At 36.8% G+C, this 19,285-nt stretch overlaps 2 protein-coding genes across 2 annotated transcripts; both read left to right on the top strand.

Annotated features, from left to right (window-relative positions):
- Window positions 1-4,914: 4,914 nt before the first annotated feature.
- Window positions 4,915-10,250, top strand: LOC128155797 (innexin unc-9-like). Its single transcript, XM_052817659.1, has 2 exons — window positions 4,915-5,081; window positions 7,785-10,250. The coding sequence occupies exons 1-2, from the start codon at window positions 5,077-5,079 to the stop codon at window positions 8,989-8,991; spliced, it is 1,212 nt and encodes a 403-aa protein (XP_052673619.1). The 5' UTR covers window positions 4,915-5,076; the 3' UTR covers window positions 8,992-10,250.
- A 3,165-nt stretch (window positions 10,251-13,415) lies between these two features.
- Window positions 13,416-18,330, top strand: LOC128192464 (innexin unc-9-like). The gene has a single exon (XM_052865152.1). It carries the CDS (start codon window positions 13,672-13,674, stop codon window positions 14,935-14,937), a length of 1,266 nt encoding a protein of 421 aa, XP_052721112.1. The 5' UTR covers window positions 13,416-13,671; the 3' UTR covers window positions 14,938-18,330.
- Window positions 18,331-19,285: the final 955 nt, after the last annotated feature.

Genomic DNA, 19,285 nt, shown 5'->3' with positions numbered 1-19,285 from the left:
CCTATCTTGTGATGCATACAACCGTACAAGAATGTTCTAAATCCTATCTGAAATCTTTCTACAGGTCACATGGTTTCAAAGCTGCTACCAATTTCAGCAGAATATAATGCTAGATATCTTTCACGATTTTTATTGTTTTATCATAATTTTCCTTTTATGTAAAAGATTGACATTTATCAAAAGAGGCAAAAAGAAAAAAAATGTTTTTAAGTTTCAATGACATTTCTTTTTTTTTCTGTTTTGTTCATTTGAGAAACGCTTCATTTTTCTCTCATTAAGACAAATAAAGGAACGGAAGAAAGTAGAGGGGGGGGGGGGGGTCTGAACTCCAGGAGACTGAAATCCATACATCACATGGAACTGTCATTTACAACATGACTGAACTATTTAGATATTGAAAAGGAATTTCTGGCGTCGAAGTTCAAATAAAGTAAACGAATAACTCTTCCAGTAATTTCATAATTAACAAACTTCGCCATCATTTGACGGAACACGAACAGTGCTGTATCTTTATTGCTATAAAAATATACAAATATCGATGAATTTCCATAGACATAAAATTTCTTAAATGCTTAATTAACTTTCAATTGTATATATTCTGTGAAGAAAACTCATAAAACTTGAATCAAGAATATCACATCACAGCTATTAAGTGGCATCTTATTACGTGAAGTTACACATAAGTAGGGACTGAGGGGTCGGCTATGTGTCGTATGCTTTGCATAAACGGCGTGACGACGATTACCAGGGGGAGGTCAACGCCCCCGAGGCGTAAAGTTCCTTAAACTCAGCTTCCGGCCAGAAGCACAAAATTAACGCGTTCAAAGATAAAAAGGCTACCAAAGGTCAGTGATTTATTTGTGAACAAGCAATATAAAAACAGAACAACGGGGAGTTCATAACAATCCATCATCCATACAAAGCAGTTGGTCTACAGCCACTGTTTGTAGGGAAATCAAAACAAATAAAATGCCTAAAAATGGCCCTTAATACATCATACTAAAACTTTAAACCCGAAAAAGACAGATCAAAACGCTCACTCAAAATCTGTGTCCACTATTGCCTGGTGATTACTGAACGGGTGGAGAAATTATTATAATTGGGTTTACATCTCAAAGAGGATAAAACAAACAACATTCAGTTTCATTAACATGTACGATAAGTTAATTAACATCAGATTACAAAGAACCAACAAACAAGTCAATTTTTGAATAAAATAAATAATCATAGTAATAGCACTACATATGTAATATCATGACATTTTAAAGGAAATGTATACAGAGAATAATCATTGAGGTATGTATAAAAAGCAAGCACCATCACATTCATAAACATCTATATACAAGTTCAAGTACCCGTTTTAAATATCATAAAAGTACAGCAAAATACACTTAGTCATTGCAAGATCTACATCTACCATTGGCAAGAAACATGAATAATCACTTTGGCCATCTTTGACTGTGGTTAATCCAATACACGGACAGAGGGAGACGTGTGCCCCCGTAAACAAGCATGTGACGGAGCTATCAGATGCCCTTGTCTTACTCTGCATAACAACTACTAAACTATTATACTTAAATACGCGTCAAAATCTAGCATACATTCCAATCTCTGATGATGACAGGTAATACACCGATTGGAACACGTGTCCCAAGACACTGTCCAACACAAATACACCCCAGAATTATGGTAAATACTTACAAGAATGTACTTTTATAAATACAAGAAAGTAATTTCATATATAACGCCCTAACCTGGTAAATAAATTAAACACAAGTCCATAATAGCATATGCAAAAAAAAATGTATATGCAACTTTCTGAAAATAAATAATGCCTGTAAGTAAGTTCACAAATAAATATTCTTTATTTAGTATAACCCTGGTGCCTTAATGACGTAATCATAGTGCCTCTAACACTACCATGCACCACAGGAACACTCTGTCTAGGTCTAGGCGGATTTTTACTCTTTGAGGTGATCTTCTTGGAGCTGATTTAGGCGCTTCCGGTACACATCCACCTTTTTCATCACTTCATCGGCCTTGTCGAACTCGTAGGTCTCCTGATACCTCAATAGAAGGTCCCTGTACACCATCAGATCGTTCTGGGTATCCTCTGCCTCTTTCTTATCCCTATGGGACGTGATCATCTTCACTCGGTAGGCCTCTTGCAGGTCCTGGATTATCTCCCCTTTGATATCATCCACGTGATCCGTCATCTCCATGACAGCTTTCTCTATCTGTTTCAGCATCACGACTTTCCGGTGGCGCTGTTCCATGTTGCTTCTCTTTTTGATGGCGCGCATGATCTCCTTAAACGCCTTGTTGACATGGCGAACGTCGAACTTCTCGTGGTCGACTTCACTTTCAGAGTCTCTCATGATGTAAGGGATGATGTAACTAATTTCAGATTGAAACCGCTTCTCCTCCTCTTCCTTGACGTCACTTCCGATTTCTCTCTCGTATTTCCTGATCATGGCGCGTAGCTCGACCTTTTCCGGCGAGTTTTTGTGGTCCACTTTTGGCCTGGCCCCGTTATATTTAACTACATCGGATCCCTGGGACTCTTCAGTTCCTTGTTCTCCCTCCTCTTCTACATCGCTACAACTTGTATCTTCAGATTCATCCTCTGATGATTGCTCCATGGGATCTACTTTAAACTTTTCTCCAAACTCTACAGACATTTTATATATAACTGAGTTTGTGCAATTAACAAAATCTTTGGGTCCAGATATATCGTCATCGTCTTTACCTTTATTCTTTAGTTTTTTCCTATTTTTTCTTAATTTCTTTCCGGAAACATTCTGACTACCGTGTTTATTTTTATCACTAAGAGTTCTCATGAGAGCAAACTGGGCTCTTGTATGGTAATGAAATAAACGCTGCTGAAACAGGGGCATCTCATTTACCATTTTCTTAGTGATGCAAGCCTCTAATACATACTTATCAGCTGACCGAATCCCTCTCTTTCCTTGCACGTTGCACTGTATACAAACTTCAACTGGAACGCTGTATTCATCAGGATTAATAAGTAGGTCATTTGTCTCTTTTGACCCGGTTACGACAATGGTAATATCATCAAAGGTCCCTGCCTCTACAGCTAGTCTCTTTATCATGGACTCGTTGTACTGGTGTCTGTACTCGTCCAGTGTTTTATGCATGTTACTGACAGTCTCTGTCATAAGATCAAGTATATGTTTGTAAACATAGAAATACTTTTTAAACTCGTCTTCTATGTAATCTGGGTCACTCAAATCCATGGACCTCAGCCGTCTTTGTTCTTCGATTAGAGGTCGGAACCGATTGGAAACTACGTCTCCTACATAGGAATCCCTCTCCCCCACAGGAACATCTCGGAAATCCTCCGCTGTGAGTTCCCGAGTCCGTTTACACTTAGTACACGTAAGAATGTGACTTCCGTCCTCTCTTTTCTCGCCAAAGTACGGCGATAAACACGCCCTACAGAAGAGAGGGGGCACTCTCTTGTCCCTGACAGGGAGCTCCATATTCCCCCAGTCCTGTTCATTATCAGAGTCTTCGTCGTCCGACGTTACACCATCACTTATGTCCAGTTTTTCCTCGATAACAGCTACCATCGCTTGTTCGGTTGTTGATTCCGCCATCTTGGATTATATTAGTGTTTGTCCCAAGGCCATTTACGCACTACACAAACGGCTTCTGGATTTCGATCATAATACTTATTTTTCCGTAGATTAAAAACAAGATTTTCTAGAAATTCCGAAACGTTGATAAATTTAAAATCATTTGTGTAAATATTTTTTTTATATATATGCACATAAAAAATATCATATTTTTTTAAAAAGAAAAAATTCATATAGGATGCATATAAATGAAAGTACATTTAATATGCTGTGATAATATCATACTGTTCGTAACCTCTAAATTGGGGAGTGGGGATGGGTATTGTAAGTTTCAATTAATGTTCATATGGGTTTGTTAAAAACATTCGAATTTGGGTGGGACAGAAGTCTTCTTTTTTACTTGTTTTATTGTTTTCGTTGGTTGCTTTTTCCAATTACCTCTGAAGTGGTTTGTAAGTATAGATGTGAATAGAAACATTATCAAATTTTATATATTGTTTTACTTATACCTTACACCTTATTTTGGAGGAACGTTAACTCATGGAATTAAATCAATCTAGTTAACATCCATCTTAACGATTTCTTTTTTACATGTTGAATTAATGCCATTCTATTCATATACATCGATATTGCAAGTTAAATATAAATTAATCATTGTTAAAATTGATTTCCATTTTTTATATTAATTAACTAGACGTACATGTTTTAACTGAGTTCTAAGTATCACCCAAACGTACCCTTGTCTAAATTTGTATAGGCGAATCCCATTGTTAGTGGAAATCGAAAACAAGAAAAAAAATTTCTCGTGTGGTTTATGGTTGAATCTAATTTTATGGATTTTTTCTATTACTTTTTTTCTATGTTAAGAAAAAGAGGATGTGGCTTATTTTTTCAGAAGTTGAAGGATGTAATTGTCAAAATTATAATAATTTTCGGAACTGATATATATATATATATATATATATATATATATATATATATATATATATATATATATATATATAGTTGGTTAAACGAAGTTTAGTAAAACTTTAATTTTCAAATAAAAAGAATCGTAACAAAAAAATTAACATCTATTAACACTTAAAATTAGTATTGTTTCAAATTTCTTTTCTTCATTGTTAAGTTTGCATTTGATTGTGTTTACGAAATTTTCTAAAAATTAGTTTCTTACGAAATATTTACCTCCTATTTCTAGTTTGATAGACGAGTTATCCTCTCTTGACAAAATTTGGGCATGCCCTTTAACCCCGAGGTGCGCTCTGATTGGTCAACCTAAACTGTTTAGAAATTGAGTGACACCTAGGTTCGGTCCTTCCTAATCATTCAGTGTAGCGACACGAGAGAAAAGGGAAGACAGGGCAACGTTTCGACAATTTTTTACAGAACACAGTTTTAACAGAGGGATTCTTCTTTAGAACTTTCGGTTAAGAGGAACAGAAGAGCCCATAGGTCCTGCTGGTGACCATCTAAAGCTATGTCGTAAGTTTCCTCTTTAGTTTTCTCTGTGTAATACGTACTATTCATAACAACTACTTTCACACGATATGGCCATCGGTGATAGGCGTTTTAGTTTTAAGAGTACATAACTGTTGATCAGTAAGACGCGGTGTATCTAGTGTTTAAACTGAAATGTTTAGTCCTTCAACCATTTTCAGAAGTCGTTTTACCCGTTTAGATTCAGTTTTACACGCCTCGGTTATTGTTTCGAGTTTTCTCTAGCCTCATTTTGTATAGCTGTATACAAATGAGGCGTAATTATCAAAATGTTCATTTGTTGACAATTTGATCATTAAAATATCATCTATAATAAATTTTATAACCAATATGCTGAACTATGTGACTTTTCTAAATTCAATTTAAATATTGGGCAATTAGTAGTTTTTCTTCATTTTGTATTTTATACACTTAATCTTTATTATGAAAATTGAATACATCTCGTCATAAATATGTCATCATTTGCTACATTTGTACTGTATGTAAGCCCCTGTCAAGATCGGCGGCTAGGTGTCAACACTGTAGGTCGCCTAATACATTGGTGCCTGGGGCCAAATTCACAAAGCTCTGTAAGCTTGTCAATTCTCCCACTCGGAGCCCCATTAATTGCACGTGAATAACTTGTAAATGCGCGTGAAAATCATCCAGGGAGAACTATATCCATTTTGGACCTGATGAAAAATATAATAATGGTTACAATTTAAAGTCAGAATTCCTATTTTATTCTGCCGAATATAAAATAAATTAAGATTTATGCATGTAGCTATAACTTGTTGTACAAAGATATCATTATCTTGATTTTGAATGACATTTATGTATTGATCATAAATAATTGAATAATGAAAACATATGCTCTTCATAAACTGTTTTGGCATTTTCTGCATACTATTTTGTTTATTCATGATATACCTATCTGTGAAAAGTAGAGCATGTTTATTGACTTTGAATTAATAGTAGTCATTGTTTAATGCTATGAATACAATAAATGAATATTACATAACGAAAACAAATAACATTTGGTTATTTAAAAACAAGCACAATCAACCTGATTAAAAAAAATTAAAATGCTTTAAAACAGGATATGGTGAGTATTCAGCCTGTAAAACTAAACTTAATGATATAAAACTAGAAACAATAACTTGGTAACCAATTTTATAGAGGAAAAATCAACCTATCAACTGTAAAATATATTTTGTTATAAGAAAAATTAACTGTTGTTCAGGGTGACAATTATGTCATTTTTATTTTCATTCACTTAGAACTTTTAAATGGTTCACCCCCACAACACCATGAATAACAGAAATTTAAAAACCTGCATTTTTTATATCACGGAAAATACCAATAACAAATGAAAAAGATTTCTACACGGTATTAAAATGCAGCTTATTGATTTTGCTTTAAACGACCTGCTGATACATGGGAGGTAACTCTTTCACCTCCTGATGATGACTTGGGCCGATGCCTACGCGACCCCGATTTAATCCACGCAACCTCTGTACTTTGTATTGCATTTGTGTCACATTTCATCACTCCAGATAAAATAGTTACACATTTCTGTATAGCGTGTATATTGCGTCTTATCTGATTTAATTAGACAAGTTGGTATATTTTAAATGATCCCATTCGTTGTGTATGGTTCGACAGTTGTCATTAAATTTCAATAAAAAAGTAGGACCTACTTGTCAATCAATGCAGTTATTTATAGAGGAGATTGACACATTTCTGTGTAAATCACGAAGCTACGGAAGCGTTACTCAATAATAAAACACCAAAACAAATTCTGTATAATTTTTTTTATAAAGGACCGTAAAAATTTGTGAATTCTTCATTTGTTCTCCAAGTGTAGTCTACTTCGGGTAGTTGACCATGAGTAGGTGTATATAGATGCACTAAGTATGTATGTGGCGCTACGCACCCTCGGCATCTTTATCTCCTGGATAAGGGTATACCAGTTTATTTACTTACTCATACAGACAGACGACGTTTTCATGTCCAAACAAAACCAGCCCTTATCAGTTCAGGAGGGTAAAAAAGACTCAAAATTTACTTATCGTCATTTCAAATGAAACCCTGTCGATGGCCCCTAGATTTGCTTATCCTAAAGCAGGTGCCACAAACCATCCGAATTTTCCGGTCAAGTTGCTTTTTTTAAATATTGATAGACTATAGTGTGTCCGGTCTTCTTTGATGTACCATTGTGACGGTTTATAATGCAATAAACCACCCTGGGCCCCGTGCAATTAGCCGCCTTTGTTAAAAGGTACTATAACGCCGTCAGCTCATGTATGTCCCTCTCTTACGTAAAATTAAGTCATAATCTCCATTAACATGATTATGAACTCATTCGTTAAAACACAATATAAACAAATTGAGTTAACCTTACGCAATAGGATTTCCCATCAGCAAAACAACATACCCCAAACAAGTTTTTTTTCTAGTGTGACACTCAACAAAAAAATCCCCAAATCCCCCACCCCTACCCCAACAAACGTAATTTTAAGTGTACAACATAAAATAATTCGTATCTATTATATAGTGAACAAAATGCCACATGCTCATTTCACCATTAAATATATACAAAATGCATACCAAAATATTTTCACACCAAACAAGTTTAGATAAATGACATTCATCGCGAATTATTTATATTCAGTACAAGTAAAACATTGTTGTTTGTGTGTTTTTCAGCGTTGTGTGGATCTTTGGAAGCTGGGCGAGCTGGAACAAGCTCCGGGGTAACGATGATGACGACTGGGTGGACCGAGTCAACCACATCTACACCGTGGTGCTCCTGTGTATCTTTGCAGTATTTACCGGGGGCGGACAGTACGTAGGGAATCCCATCGAGTGCTGGTGTCCGGCGCAGTTTACGGGGTCGTATGTATCGTATACAAAATCCTACTGCTGGATTAAAAACACGTACTATGTCCCTCTGGAGGAAGCCATTCCCCTGGACCACGACACTCGCCGCCAGGAGGAGCTGACCTACTACCAGTGGGTGCCCATCATCCTGGTCTTCATGGCATTCCTCTTCAAGGTCCCTTGTCTCGTCTGGAGAATGCTGAGCGGCCACTCTGGACTCAACCTCGAGAAAATCGTCACCATGGCTGCTGGAACCCAAACTGCTGAGCCCAAAAAGAGAGACGAGACGGTGAAGCACATCGCCGTCTACATCGACCGCTGGCTGGAGACCCACCGTCAGTACAACTATAACTTCATGGTCCGTATGAAGCAGAAGGCGTCCAAAGTCTGCTTGATCATGTGTAACAAGCGCGAGGGCACATACCTGACCGGCCTGTACATGTTCGTTAAGATCCTATACTGTGTCAACATCATCTGCCAGTTCTTCATCCTCAACGCTTTCATGGGACACGGATTTTACTCCGCCTATGGTCTTGAAGTTCTGGATGGCCTGGCCAACAACTGGGAGATCAAAGAGAGCTACCGATTCCCGCGCGTCACACTCTGTGATTTCGACATCCGTCAGCTACAGAACCTGCAGCGATGGACCGTGCAATGCGTCCTTCCCATCAACCTCTTCAACGAGAAAATCTTCATCTTCCTTTGGTTCTGGTTCGTGGTGGTTGCCGTGGTTACCCTCGGTAACTTCCTGTTCTGGATCTGGCGCGTCATCATCAAACACAACCGCGTGGCGTACATCAAGAAGTTCCTTAAGGTGCGCGACCAGCTGCTGGGAGAGGATGACAAGAAGGTGTGCCGGCAGTTCGCTGACCAGTATCTACGAGACGACGGCCTCTTCGTACTCAGAATCGTAGCAAGGAATACTAACGCCATCTTGCTAACCGATCTGGTTCTGAACTTGTGGGGTATATACAAAGAGAAACCCTTTGTGAAAAAAGCCTTAAGTGACGATTACGGCGAAACGCACGCTTAAGACAGACTTGACTTGTTAAATGAAGCTAAAGCTATGTTCAAATGTGAAGAGTGTATGAACATTCCAAGTTGTGAAAGTTGACACAAGTATGTAGTTATCCGCCATCTGTGTTGGTTTTGACCAGGTGCTTCGTTTCGGTTGTCAACTTGCTTCTAATGGTCAGTATTGGACACTTCCGACCTGTCTGGCTCCCGCCATGGTGCTAATCGTAGGATGTCAGGGAACAGAAGAGACCAATCCTAGTCATACCATTTGGGCATTGGCATTTCCAACTATGCATTAGATAAATGATCATATATTTATAATTTTTCGAGTTTTTGGCCGCATTTTTCTAATTCTGATGTCCATCGAATCTCAAACATTCCTAAAAATCAAGCGTCTTCCAGCCGGCATCAACTACAGCAACCGATCATTCTATTCCATGACGTCACAATATACTACGTATACATTATAAAGTTTGTTGTTATTATGGAGGCCCTTTTTTGAAATGTTGTGAACATCGTTGTTTATATTTTTTAACTTTGTTCAGCTTTTCAAATTGTAAATGGCCACCAAATACAAATAATTGCAAGTGATTTGTTAATTTTTTTCTTTTCAAGATTGATATTACCCACGAAATCAAACACAAATCAACGAATTTCTAGTACAACTGTGATACAATTGACCTGCATTCTCATGATATTAATTTTTCCATAGATATGTCTATTTTTAATAAATTTTCCATATACCACTCTATTTGACAATTGTACTCGTGATCATTTCGGAATGGCCTATTTTTGGGACCAATGCTTTGTTGTTACATGTCATAAGGCCTTGATTTTTGTTGATCTCTTGTATGTTTTTTTTTCATTTCAACATGTGTTCATGATTTTATAATCGCCGTGATGTCATTTTTTGCAACAATGATTAACCAGAGACAATTACTCCTCGCTTTCTGTTGATGTTCGCTAGCACGCCGCATTCGTTGTGAAAATGTGGGCATTTATTAGATGTAAACTATCTTGTTTTTATTAAAAGGTTGTTTGAACTTGATTGTTTTAGAAGTCGACGTGCCTTTATAATCAGGACTATATGCACAACGGGAATGTACAGTAATAGTTAAAAACAATTTAATGTTCTAATACAATTTATATTTTTATGATATATTTTAGTGATTGCATTCATATTTTATGTCAAATAATTCAAATCGCAATATCTAGTTACTAAGTTGTTTCAGATTGTATAGTTCAGAAGTAAATAAATATAAAAGACACATACAACTTTTTGGTCTGAATTTCACGGACGCTGTTGTTAGTGTTCAGGTGAGATAAGGGACAGTGGAGAGAGGTGAAAGTCTCGCCGTGACGTCACTAGGGAGGGGTACTGTGTAGCAATATGGAGGATTTGATAAACAAAGCTGGTGGATCGGAACTTTAATAAGTTCTTTGTGTTGACATCCAGATAAGGACGCGCACTTGCATGGTCTTGTATGTAGGTCAAAGTCACTACATCCACACGACGAGGCCATAGCGCCCTATAATATTGAAGAGCCCTTCATTTATTGCTGATAGGGCTCTAGTTCTGGTGAACGCAGCATAAAAACGTCAGTGCTATATAGAAAGTCGAGGGGCAACAGAAAAAATACTGTTAAAAGCGGAGCTGTGTTGATCAGATGCGGCACATAAATACGCACATGAATAATTCAATCATAATGAAAGACGACAGAGACTGAAACGTTTCAATATGACAACCCTCCTCAGACCAGTGGTAGATTAAATATATACTTCTATATATGTCACACTAGACCGTAGTTGGTTAAGTAATGACTAAATATATCGTCTACAACATCAACTCTTATGCTACGAACTGCACTATCATCTTTGGTATACATGCATCTCTTATGATATCTATTTGTTGACCTTGACCCAGTTTATTTTGTTTACATATATCGTTTTACCTGGCGACGATCAAAATGCAGGTTAAAAAAGATAAGTAAAATCACATGTATGCACACACAACAGAATAATTGGTCATATAAAGCCAATTTTATACCTTCTTCTTAAATATCGCTCTTGCACCAATTTTCTTCAAAATATGTCATCTCTTTTACATGTTCAGGTAAATAAAGACATCAAAATCATAGTAAAGAAATTATGGTTTCATTCGAATTGAAATGCATGCTCTGCATGCGCGGATCCAGAAAATTTTTCCAGGGGGGGTCCGAAGGATAATTGTGTTTGCCAGGGGGGGTCCGAGGCATATTTTCGCGATAATTTTACTATGTAAATTTAATAAATTTTCATTTTCCAGGGGGGGTCGGGACCCCCCCGACCCCCCCTCTAGATCCGCGCATGCTCTGCTTAATATCAACATATGCTGTCGAAATCCCAGATGTGTTTCGAACATCAAAACTAAATTGGCTATATCAAATATCATCTATAGACACGGGGGAGCTAGGGGATGACCATAAAATGAAACAGCGGCTGAAATCACAACCTCCCTATCTACTTACATCCCTAATACAGAAGCCAAAACATAACATAAAGGTCCCCCCCCCCCCCCAATTATTTTGCAAAGGTAGACCTAACCATTAGGCACATAGCATCATAAAGGGTTCCTATAATTGTTCCTAAATTAACCTTGAAAGATTGAAATATTGAGAAGTTGGAGTCAAAGGCATACTACCCCCCCCCCCCCCTCGGGATTAGGATTTTCATGATTTTGGGAATTTGTTTTTTTTTTCATTATTTCTGAGGATTAGTCTAGCCCCCCCCCCCCCCCCCACACTTTCAATTTGCTTCAGACGCCAGTGCATAATCTCCTTACTTAAATTCCTGTATACATAAGCACTAACCATAACTTCCATATCAACTTCTTTCGTTCATACATGTACATCGACCAAAACCATAATATATCTACTTACGATCTGCCTTTAGTAGTCAAAACCATCATATATCTACTTACGATCTGCCTTTAGCAGCCAAACCCATAATATATCTACTTACGATCTGCCTATAGTAGTCAAAACCATAATCTCACTATCTACTTGTTGTATTTACATCAGACCTGTTCATGACCTCCATACCTACTTACTTCCTTAATATAACAGCCCAAACCGTCCGATCTACATACTTCCTGGATAAAGCAGCCCAAACAATAAAATCTCTATCTACTGACATTTTGGCTACAGCAGCGCGGACAGTAATCTCCCTAGTATCTATTTATTTTTCTGATTTAGCAGCCAAAACCATAACCTCCATAATTACCCACTTCCTGGATATAGTAGCCCAACCATAACCTCCCTATCTACTTACTTCTTGGAGACAGAAGCCAAAACCATAACCTCCATATTTACCCACTTCCTGGATATAGTAGCCCAACCATAACTTATCTGTCTACTTATTCTTGAGACAGAAGCCAAAACCATAACCTCCATATTTACCAACTTCCTGGATATAGTAGCCAAACCATAACTTATCTTTCTACTTATTTCTTGGAGACAGCAGCCAAAACCATAACCTCCATATTTACATACTTCCTGGATGCATCAGCTAAACCATAACCTACCTGTGTACTTATTCCTGAATACAATTGCCGTAAGAATGAAGTCCCTATACTTATTTCTGCATGCAGCAGCCAACCCATAACCTCCCTATCTTCTTTCTTTCTGGACACATCGTTATTGGCCGATCAATCTCATTTGAATTTGATCTGACCGCATGTATTTGTGTTTTGCAGGTGAGTGAAATCTATTTTTCTTTCTATCAATTGATGCTAGCTTCCTAGCCCTTTTAAAAGTATATTTGGGTCATTTTTCAGCTTTGAGTTTTGAGTTCGATCGCGTTACTAAGTTATTTTGCATACTGAATTTTTTTTCAGAGAAAAACACTTGTAAACGCTTCAAATGATCCACATGGTTATATTACAACACTGCATCAGACGACGGGTCGGGAGATTTGGTACACCGACTATTCACTGAATCAGATCCAAAATATTGTAAAAGCAAGCAATTAAAAAAAATTGCAAGAAATTTTTTAGATTTTGAAATGTATACATGCGTGAATATTTGCAGTTTATATCCATACTTGCGCAGCGTTGTCGAAAAGGTAAAGCCTCGTTATGATATGTACATTAATTGCTTTAACTTGTATTGATCCACACCGATTTCAAATCTCAAAGATTTTAGTCAAGATATTATTCATATTCCAACAAAGCTACATAAAAAATACATGTATCATTAAATCTATATGATAAACTATACCATATACGCTGTATTTTTGTTATGATATTTTTTTCGCTATTTTTGCGATTATTTCGAATTCAATATCGCAAGATCGACAGATATTGTATTCATTCAAATTAAGAATCTAGGTTTACTTTATTTCCAAAAATTTGCAACACATAAAAAACATAAATTGCTTCCATTTTTTAAACCTGCGTGTAACTCGCTGTACTTATGTTAAGGGTTTCCAAGGAAGATGTACTGTGTGTTTGGTGAAATGTGATCAATGATGCGTGGATATTGGAGTGAATGACAGATTGACAAAAACTTCTTCACGTATCGAAACCGACACTCATTTGAGTTTTTAAAATCGCGAAGCGGATGAATAAATCGAAAGTAAACAGTCGAAACCCAAAATTAAAAAACCCCATAAGTGTATTTTTAAACATATTGTCATTTAAGAAGAAAAAAAAACAAACATGGAAGCGGACGAAGAAGTGCATTTTGAAGGTGGGTCTGGAGATCGAATCACTTTCTTGAGGAAGGTGACAGAAATAGAAGATGGCGTGGAGGTGGAGAAGACATATCTTTTCTCCTTTAACTTGTCTGGAAACAAAGATGACGACTTGGCCGACCGTTTGAGCTGTGTCTTTACCATGGTCCTCCTTGGGGCCTTCGCCGTTTACACAGCTTTCCTACAGTTCATCATCCATAAGTCGCCGATCGACTGCTGGTGCCCGGCCGAGTTCACGGATTCTCACGTGGAGTACGTCCAGAACTACTGCTGGATCTCCTACACATACTACGTCCCTCCTTCAGAGGGGTTGTCTCAAAACGACGAAGTAAGACGCCGCCATCTTATCAAGTATTACCCATGGATCCCCGTGATATTGCTTCTAATGGCACTCATGTTTAAGCTTCCAAACGTCTTGTGGCGTCTCATCAGCAACTCGTCTGGTATCAACTTAGGACATCTCGCGCGTTTAGCTTCGGACACAAAGGAAATGACGTGGAATGAACGTCAGCAATCTATCGAACACACAAGTGTCTATATTGAACGCTGGCTTCAACTGCACCGCAAAAAGGAGAACGCATTCAAGAACACCTTATGTGGAAAAAGAAGTGGAAATTATCTACCTGCGATATATATCTTTATAAAGTGCCTATACTGTTTAAATGTAATCGGCCAGTTTTTTTTACTCGACGCAGTTCTGGGTCAACATTTCTATCTTAATCTGGGAGTGGATTTCTTTGGGCGTCGTCGTTCCGAAATCAACCAGCTGGGGCTAGTGGAATTTCCGCGCGTCGCTATGTGTGATTTTAAGATCCGACAGTTGTCGAATGTGCAATCTTGGACCGTGCAATGCGTGCTTCCATTCAACATGTTCTTCGAATCATTTTTCTTCATCCTTTGGTTCTGGTATGCTTTCGTTGCCATGGTGACTTGCGGAAGTTTGGTTTTGTGGTTATGGCGCGTGTTCTTTCCGATCAACAAAATGCTATTCATCGAAAAGTTATTGGAAATAAATCCCGATTTGAGAGATAAGGAAATGACAAAAGAAAAGCTACGCAATAAGGAAAGGTTCTACAAGAAAAAGGAGTTCCGTCGATTTGTGAATGAATATCTGCGACAGGAAGGCGCATTTGCGCTGCGCATCGTGCAGAGGAATAGCAGTGACGTGTATGCGTCTGACCTGACCGCAAAGTTATGGCTACGTTTTATCAACAACTTCAATGACAAGTAACTGTTGCTACGTTTATAAACGGAGCGACTTTTGGCAGCTATCGACCTTTTTTGTCGTTTCACAGATCGCAGCACGCTTCTTTTCCTTTTAATATTTTATAACAGCAAAGAGAGTTAGGGGCGGTTATTACGCAAATTGTTTACATGTACAACTGAATGCCCTTGACTTTTAAATGACGTCATCACCACACGTTTTTCAAAAATCTGTATTTTATTAATTATTTGATAAAACGTGGTCTTTGAAACGGCGTCCCAAACCTATTCCTAAAGACTGTTAGATTTTAAAGCTTCACTTGCCTTAGTTATTTACACCAGTAGCATCATCTGTATCCGCCACAATTGCCAATATACGGAATGATGTTAACTAACATATCAATTCATATCAAGTACAAAGCCTCTTTTTATCTTAATTGTCCCATATAGAGCATTCTATGTGAGAATGGAAAAAGGAAATCTTATTTGATAATGTGCGATTTGCAGTCTGATTAAAATCAAACCTTCGCCACACAGCTCCTTTTTATTTCGATTGTCGCGTGAAGGTTTGATTTTTTTTTTCAGTTGGGTCAGTCATTTTTGCAAATAAAAAGTTTCTTGTAGCAAGCAATAACGGATATTATTTCAGCGTTTTGAAAACACGTATTTTGCGGTGGGTGTATTTGCGATGTAAAAATTACCCCGAAAGAGCGAAAATTAGATCATCGCGAAAGTTACCGGATATACGGTATTTAGAACTTAACATGTTTAATTTTAAAATTGTTCTATTAATTTATGCTTTAAGTATTCTATATGTAAGACCCATACTTTTGACAGTCTGTAATCAACTGATTGAAATCACCACCACCAGTGTAGTCTGTGATGTATATATACAATTCTGAAAGTCCTTACAATTTACAGGTTACAATTAGAACGATAAACGATTGCTTATCTGTGCTTTGTATGATTTTCTTTGAGTTTGCAATTTGTGCTATAATATACATTAAAAATATATTTATACAATTAGTGATAATAATTAGACTTCATACGCTTCATCTAATGAGATCTGCTATGCTAAGTCTTCCATTAAGGTGCTCTATTTTGATATATAAATTATATCTTGTTTTTATAAAGTCATATATATTTATGTTTTTTTGCATTGTATGCACACTAGTTCTTGCCTGTTTCTTCGATCAATACTATCTTCACCTGATTTATTTATTTACACACATAATGTTTTTTGTTCATACGCTGTAATCTTTTTGTATAATGTGCTATTTTGCAATTCTGTGGAATCATCATTGTTCGTGGGGTACCACTGTTCATGGCTTCATGGGTAACTCTTGCCTACGAATTTACATCCCCACAAATGTATATGCAAAAATATGTTTAATATTTATTTACGAAATAGAACTCGCTACCAACGAAATTACTTTACCACAAACCAGGAAAATTTTGGCTACCCACGAACATTGACCCCCACGAATAGAAATAATTCCACAGGATTTGCTGTCGTTTTAGATAGTGTTCTGCTTTTTACCTAATGGTCTTGGATCATATGACTGCTTATTTCTGATGGTCTGAGCATTCTTTCTTCTCCCGATGTTTGGTTCAAACGCTGTCTCAACGTGGTGCTCTGTATGTTCTTGGTTTACTGTTTTCCCGATGAGTCTGTTTTCAAGTGACATGCCAGTGTTGCCTTTTGCAAGGAGCTGTCTTTACATAGTGTGCACTACTAGTATTTGCAAAGTGTGACGATGGGCCGTCTTTTGTTTGCTGTGTTTTTCATTGATGTGCTGGTTACACGGGTGTGCTTGCGATCTGATTAAAATTAGATTTTGCATCCGCTCCCCGGTTACGACATCGATCCCCACAGCGACATATCAAATACAGGAGCCTGAAGGGTCTAATTTTGATTCGATTGCTATGCTGTGTTGTTCACATGGTTTTAAATTTTTTGGCATGCCGTCTTTTATGTCGTCTTTTTTGTTACGTTATTCATTTAGTGTTCTTTCTTAATATGATGTGCTATATTTCTACTATTATTGTGCAGTTTATCCTATTCAAAAATAGCAAAGCGTAAACGTATTTTTTGTATATTCATGTATATAAAGTGACATATAGGTCTGATGGGCCGGGTGTTTATTCCTTAAGCTATTGTATAATACTAGTATTAATACATGTATACATATGAAACACATGTCGCTATAATAAATCATTTACTTACTTACTTACTTACTTACTTACTATACTGTGTCCTTTCTTTATACAATATGAATTGAGTCGACCTTCCCATTGTTTTCTGGTTTTACTCTTGTAGTGTTCTTTCATCATACGCTATGTTGTCTTTTCATGAGGTTTTTTTTTATATAATGCGATATTTTTCCACCAGGTGTGCTATGTTAATCCACATGATCTTCTTCGTCCATACGGATGTGCTATGTCGTTTATCATGTTCCATGTCTTTGACCGATGTATTGGTTTAGTTTTACATACATGATGTGTTGTCTTAAAACATTTTCCATGTCTTTGCAAAATGGCTTTTTTGTTTGTTTTTATAATGGAAAGGGGGGGGGGGGGTTGAATACTTGTTCATAAATGAGGCTCTGGGTTGTATTGCTTTTTGTATGCTATTTTGATGTATAATTTGAGTGTTAGCGTTTTATCAAATTGAGTTAAATGATGTTTTAACATGCACTCCAACTTTTTTGTCCATTTATATTGATTGTTATGAAGTTGAATGCATGTATATGGAATAGAAATTGATATCAGTATTATTTACTTAAGTGCACGCGCTCAGACAGCCTGTATTCTTGGTTTACGTACATAGCAATATATTTTTTTTTCAGACTTTTAATCACATTTCAATTTTTATATTTAATCTAAACTATAATTTCATATTTACAAATATGCAGACCTGCAGCTAAGATTGATTGCGAGTACCAGTATTAGTGTGGTCAATCACTATGGGATACTTCACGGTCCATAGTCTGATTTAGCTTAACCAACAATTGTCTTTGTTAGAACAAACAGACCAGACTCACCTGATATGAGACGCATAGGTGTGTTTGTAAACTTTCAGGCACGCAGAGTAACCTCTAGAAATCCAGTAAAATGTCTGTGTTGTAATTTATTTTTGAACGAATTCGGAAGTAATGATTTTTAAATCTTGATTTATGTTCCTCAAATATTCATCTAGATTTGATATATGACAGACAATTTTGTGCAGTTAAATGCATATATCAATACATTTACCTGTTGTCCCCCAAAATAAAGGTGCATGACTTCCGGGTCATAAGGTACATCCGATGATGTCATAATGTATCTTGCATTTTTATCAAATTTTGTCAATTATTTTGATAATTGTAATTGAGGTTTTTTTCTTATTATGTCTGAAGATTAGAAAAAATTTAAAAAATAATTTGTTTTGCTTGTTAAATTATTCGCAATGTTTCTAGTGAATTCAGCGAGAATGGCTTTTAATGCCTAGCTTGGTAAGTGAGTGTCGACAATCTCTGTCTAGACCCTAAATGAAGAAATGATGGATCGTTGTGAACTTTTGAACTGACGCTTACTCTCTCTGACTATTATAGTCACCTTTGTGAATTGTTCTTTATGATATCATTTTGATGTCATTAGCATAAGTTAATGAATAAAGCTTCCTAAACTAAAAAATACGCACAATTTTTAGATTTATTTATCATTTCAAATGAATATTTTATGTTGATACACTTTTTTAGAGTCTTGCCCGTGCTTCAGAATTTTGACACTGGTAAACATTTGCATATTTAATGAAAACCATATGCGAGTCCAGAATCTATGATATAAAGTTTTAGCCAGATTGTAAAACTTTCTAGTATTGCCTAGCTGTACTTTATATAGCGAATGTAATCAAGGTGTATATATCTAAAAAAGTGAAATAAATTAAGACACGAGAAAATGGCGTGTTTTAACCTTGAGAACAGTCCAAAATCACGTCGACATGTTTCCCTGCCTTGTCAGACTTACAAATATATCTCGCAAGTTTTTCTGGTTTTACGATTTAATGCTTAACACGTGCATGTTAAAGCAGAATACTGGGGGTTCACGACAGGTTGTCATAAAGATCAGTCCTGACGGACGTTTCCATGGCCAAGATATACAGAGTATACACTGATACAAGGACATAAGCAGCGCTCTAGTTTATTTAACTTGTGGTATTTTATTATCGATTACGTACCTGCTATGACCCATCACTGATATCCAAAGTGGCTGGTGATAAAGAGGGTAATCTATGACCGAGTTAACTATCTACAGCAAATATCGGACGAAACTTTACAAGTCTTTGAGATTGAACACTATTTACTTACCATATACTCTCTCTCTCTCTCTCTCTC

This window comes from Crassostrea angulata, chromosome 7 (genome assembly GCF_025612915.1).
Source record: "Crassostrea angulata isolate pt1a10 chromosome 7, ASM2561291v2, whole genome shotgun sequence".
Taxonomy (NCBI): domain Eukaryota; kingdom Metazoa; phylum Mollusca; class Bivalvia; order Ostreida; family Ostreidae; genus Magallana; species Magallana angulata.
Note: the sequence above shows the minus strand (reverse complement) of the source record. Positions and strands in the feature narration are given on the sequence as shown.

Coding starts and splice junctions, on each gene's coding strand:
- LOC128192464 (XM_052865152.1), top strand. CDS start 13,672: ATGGAAGCGGACGAAGAAGTGCATTTTGAAGGTGGGTCTGGAGATCGA.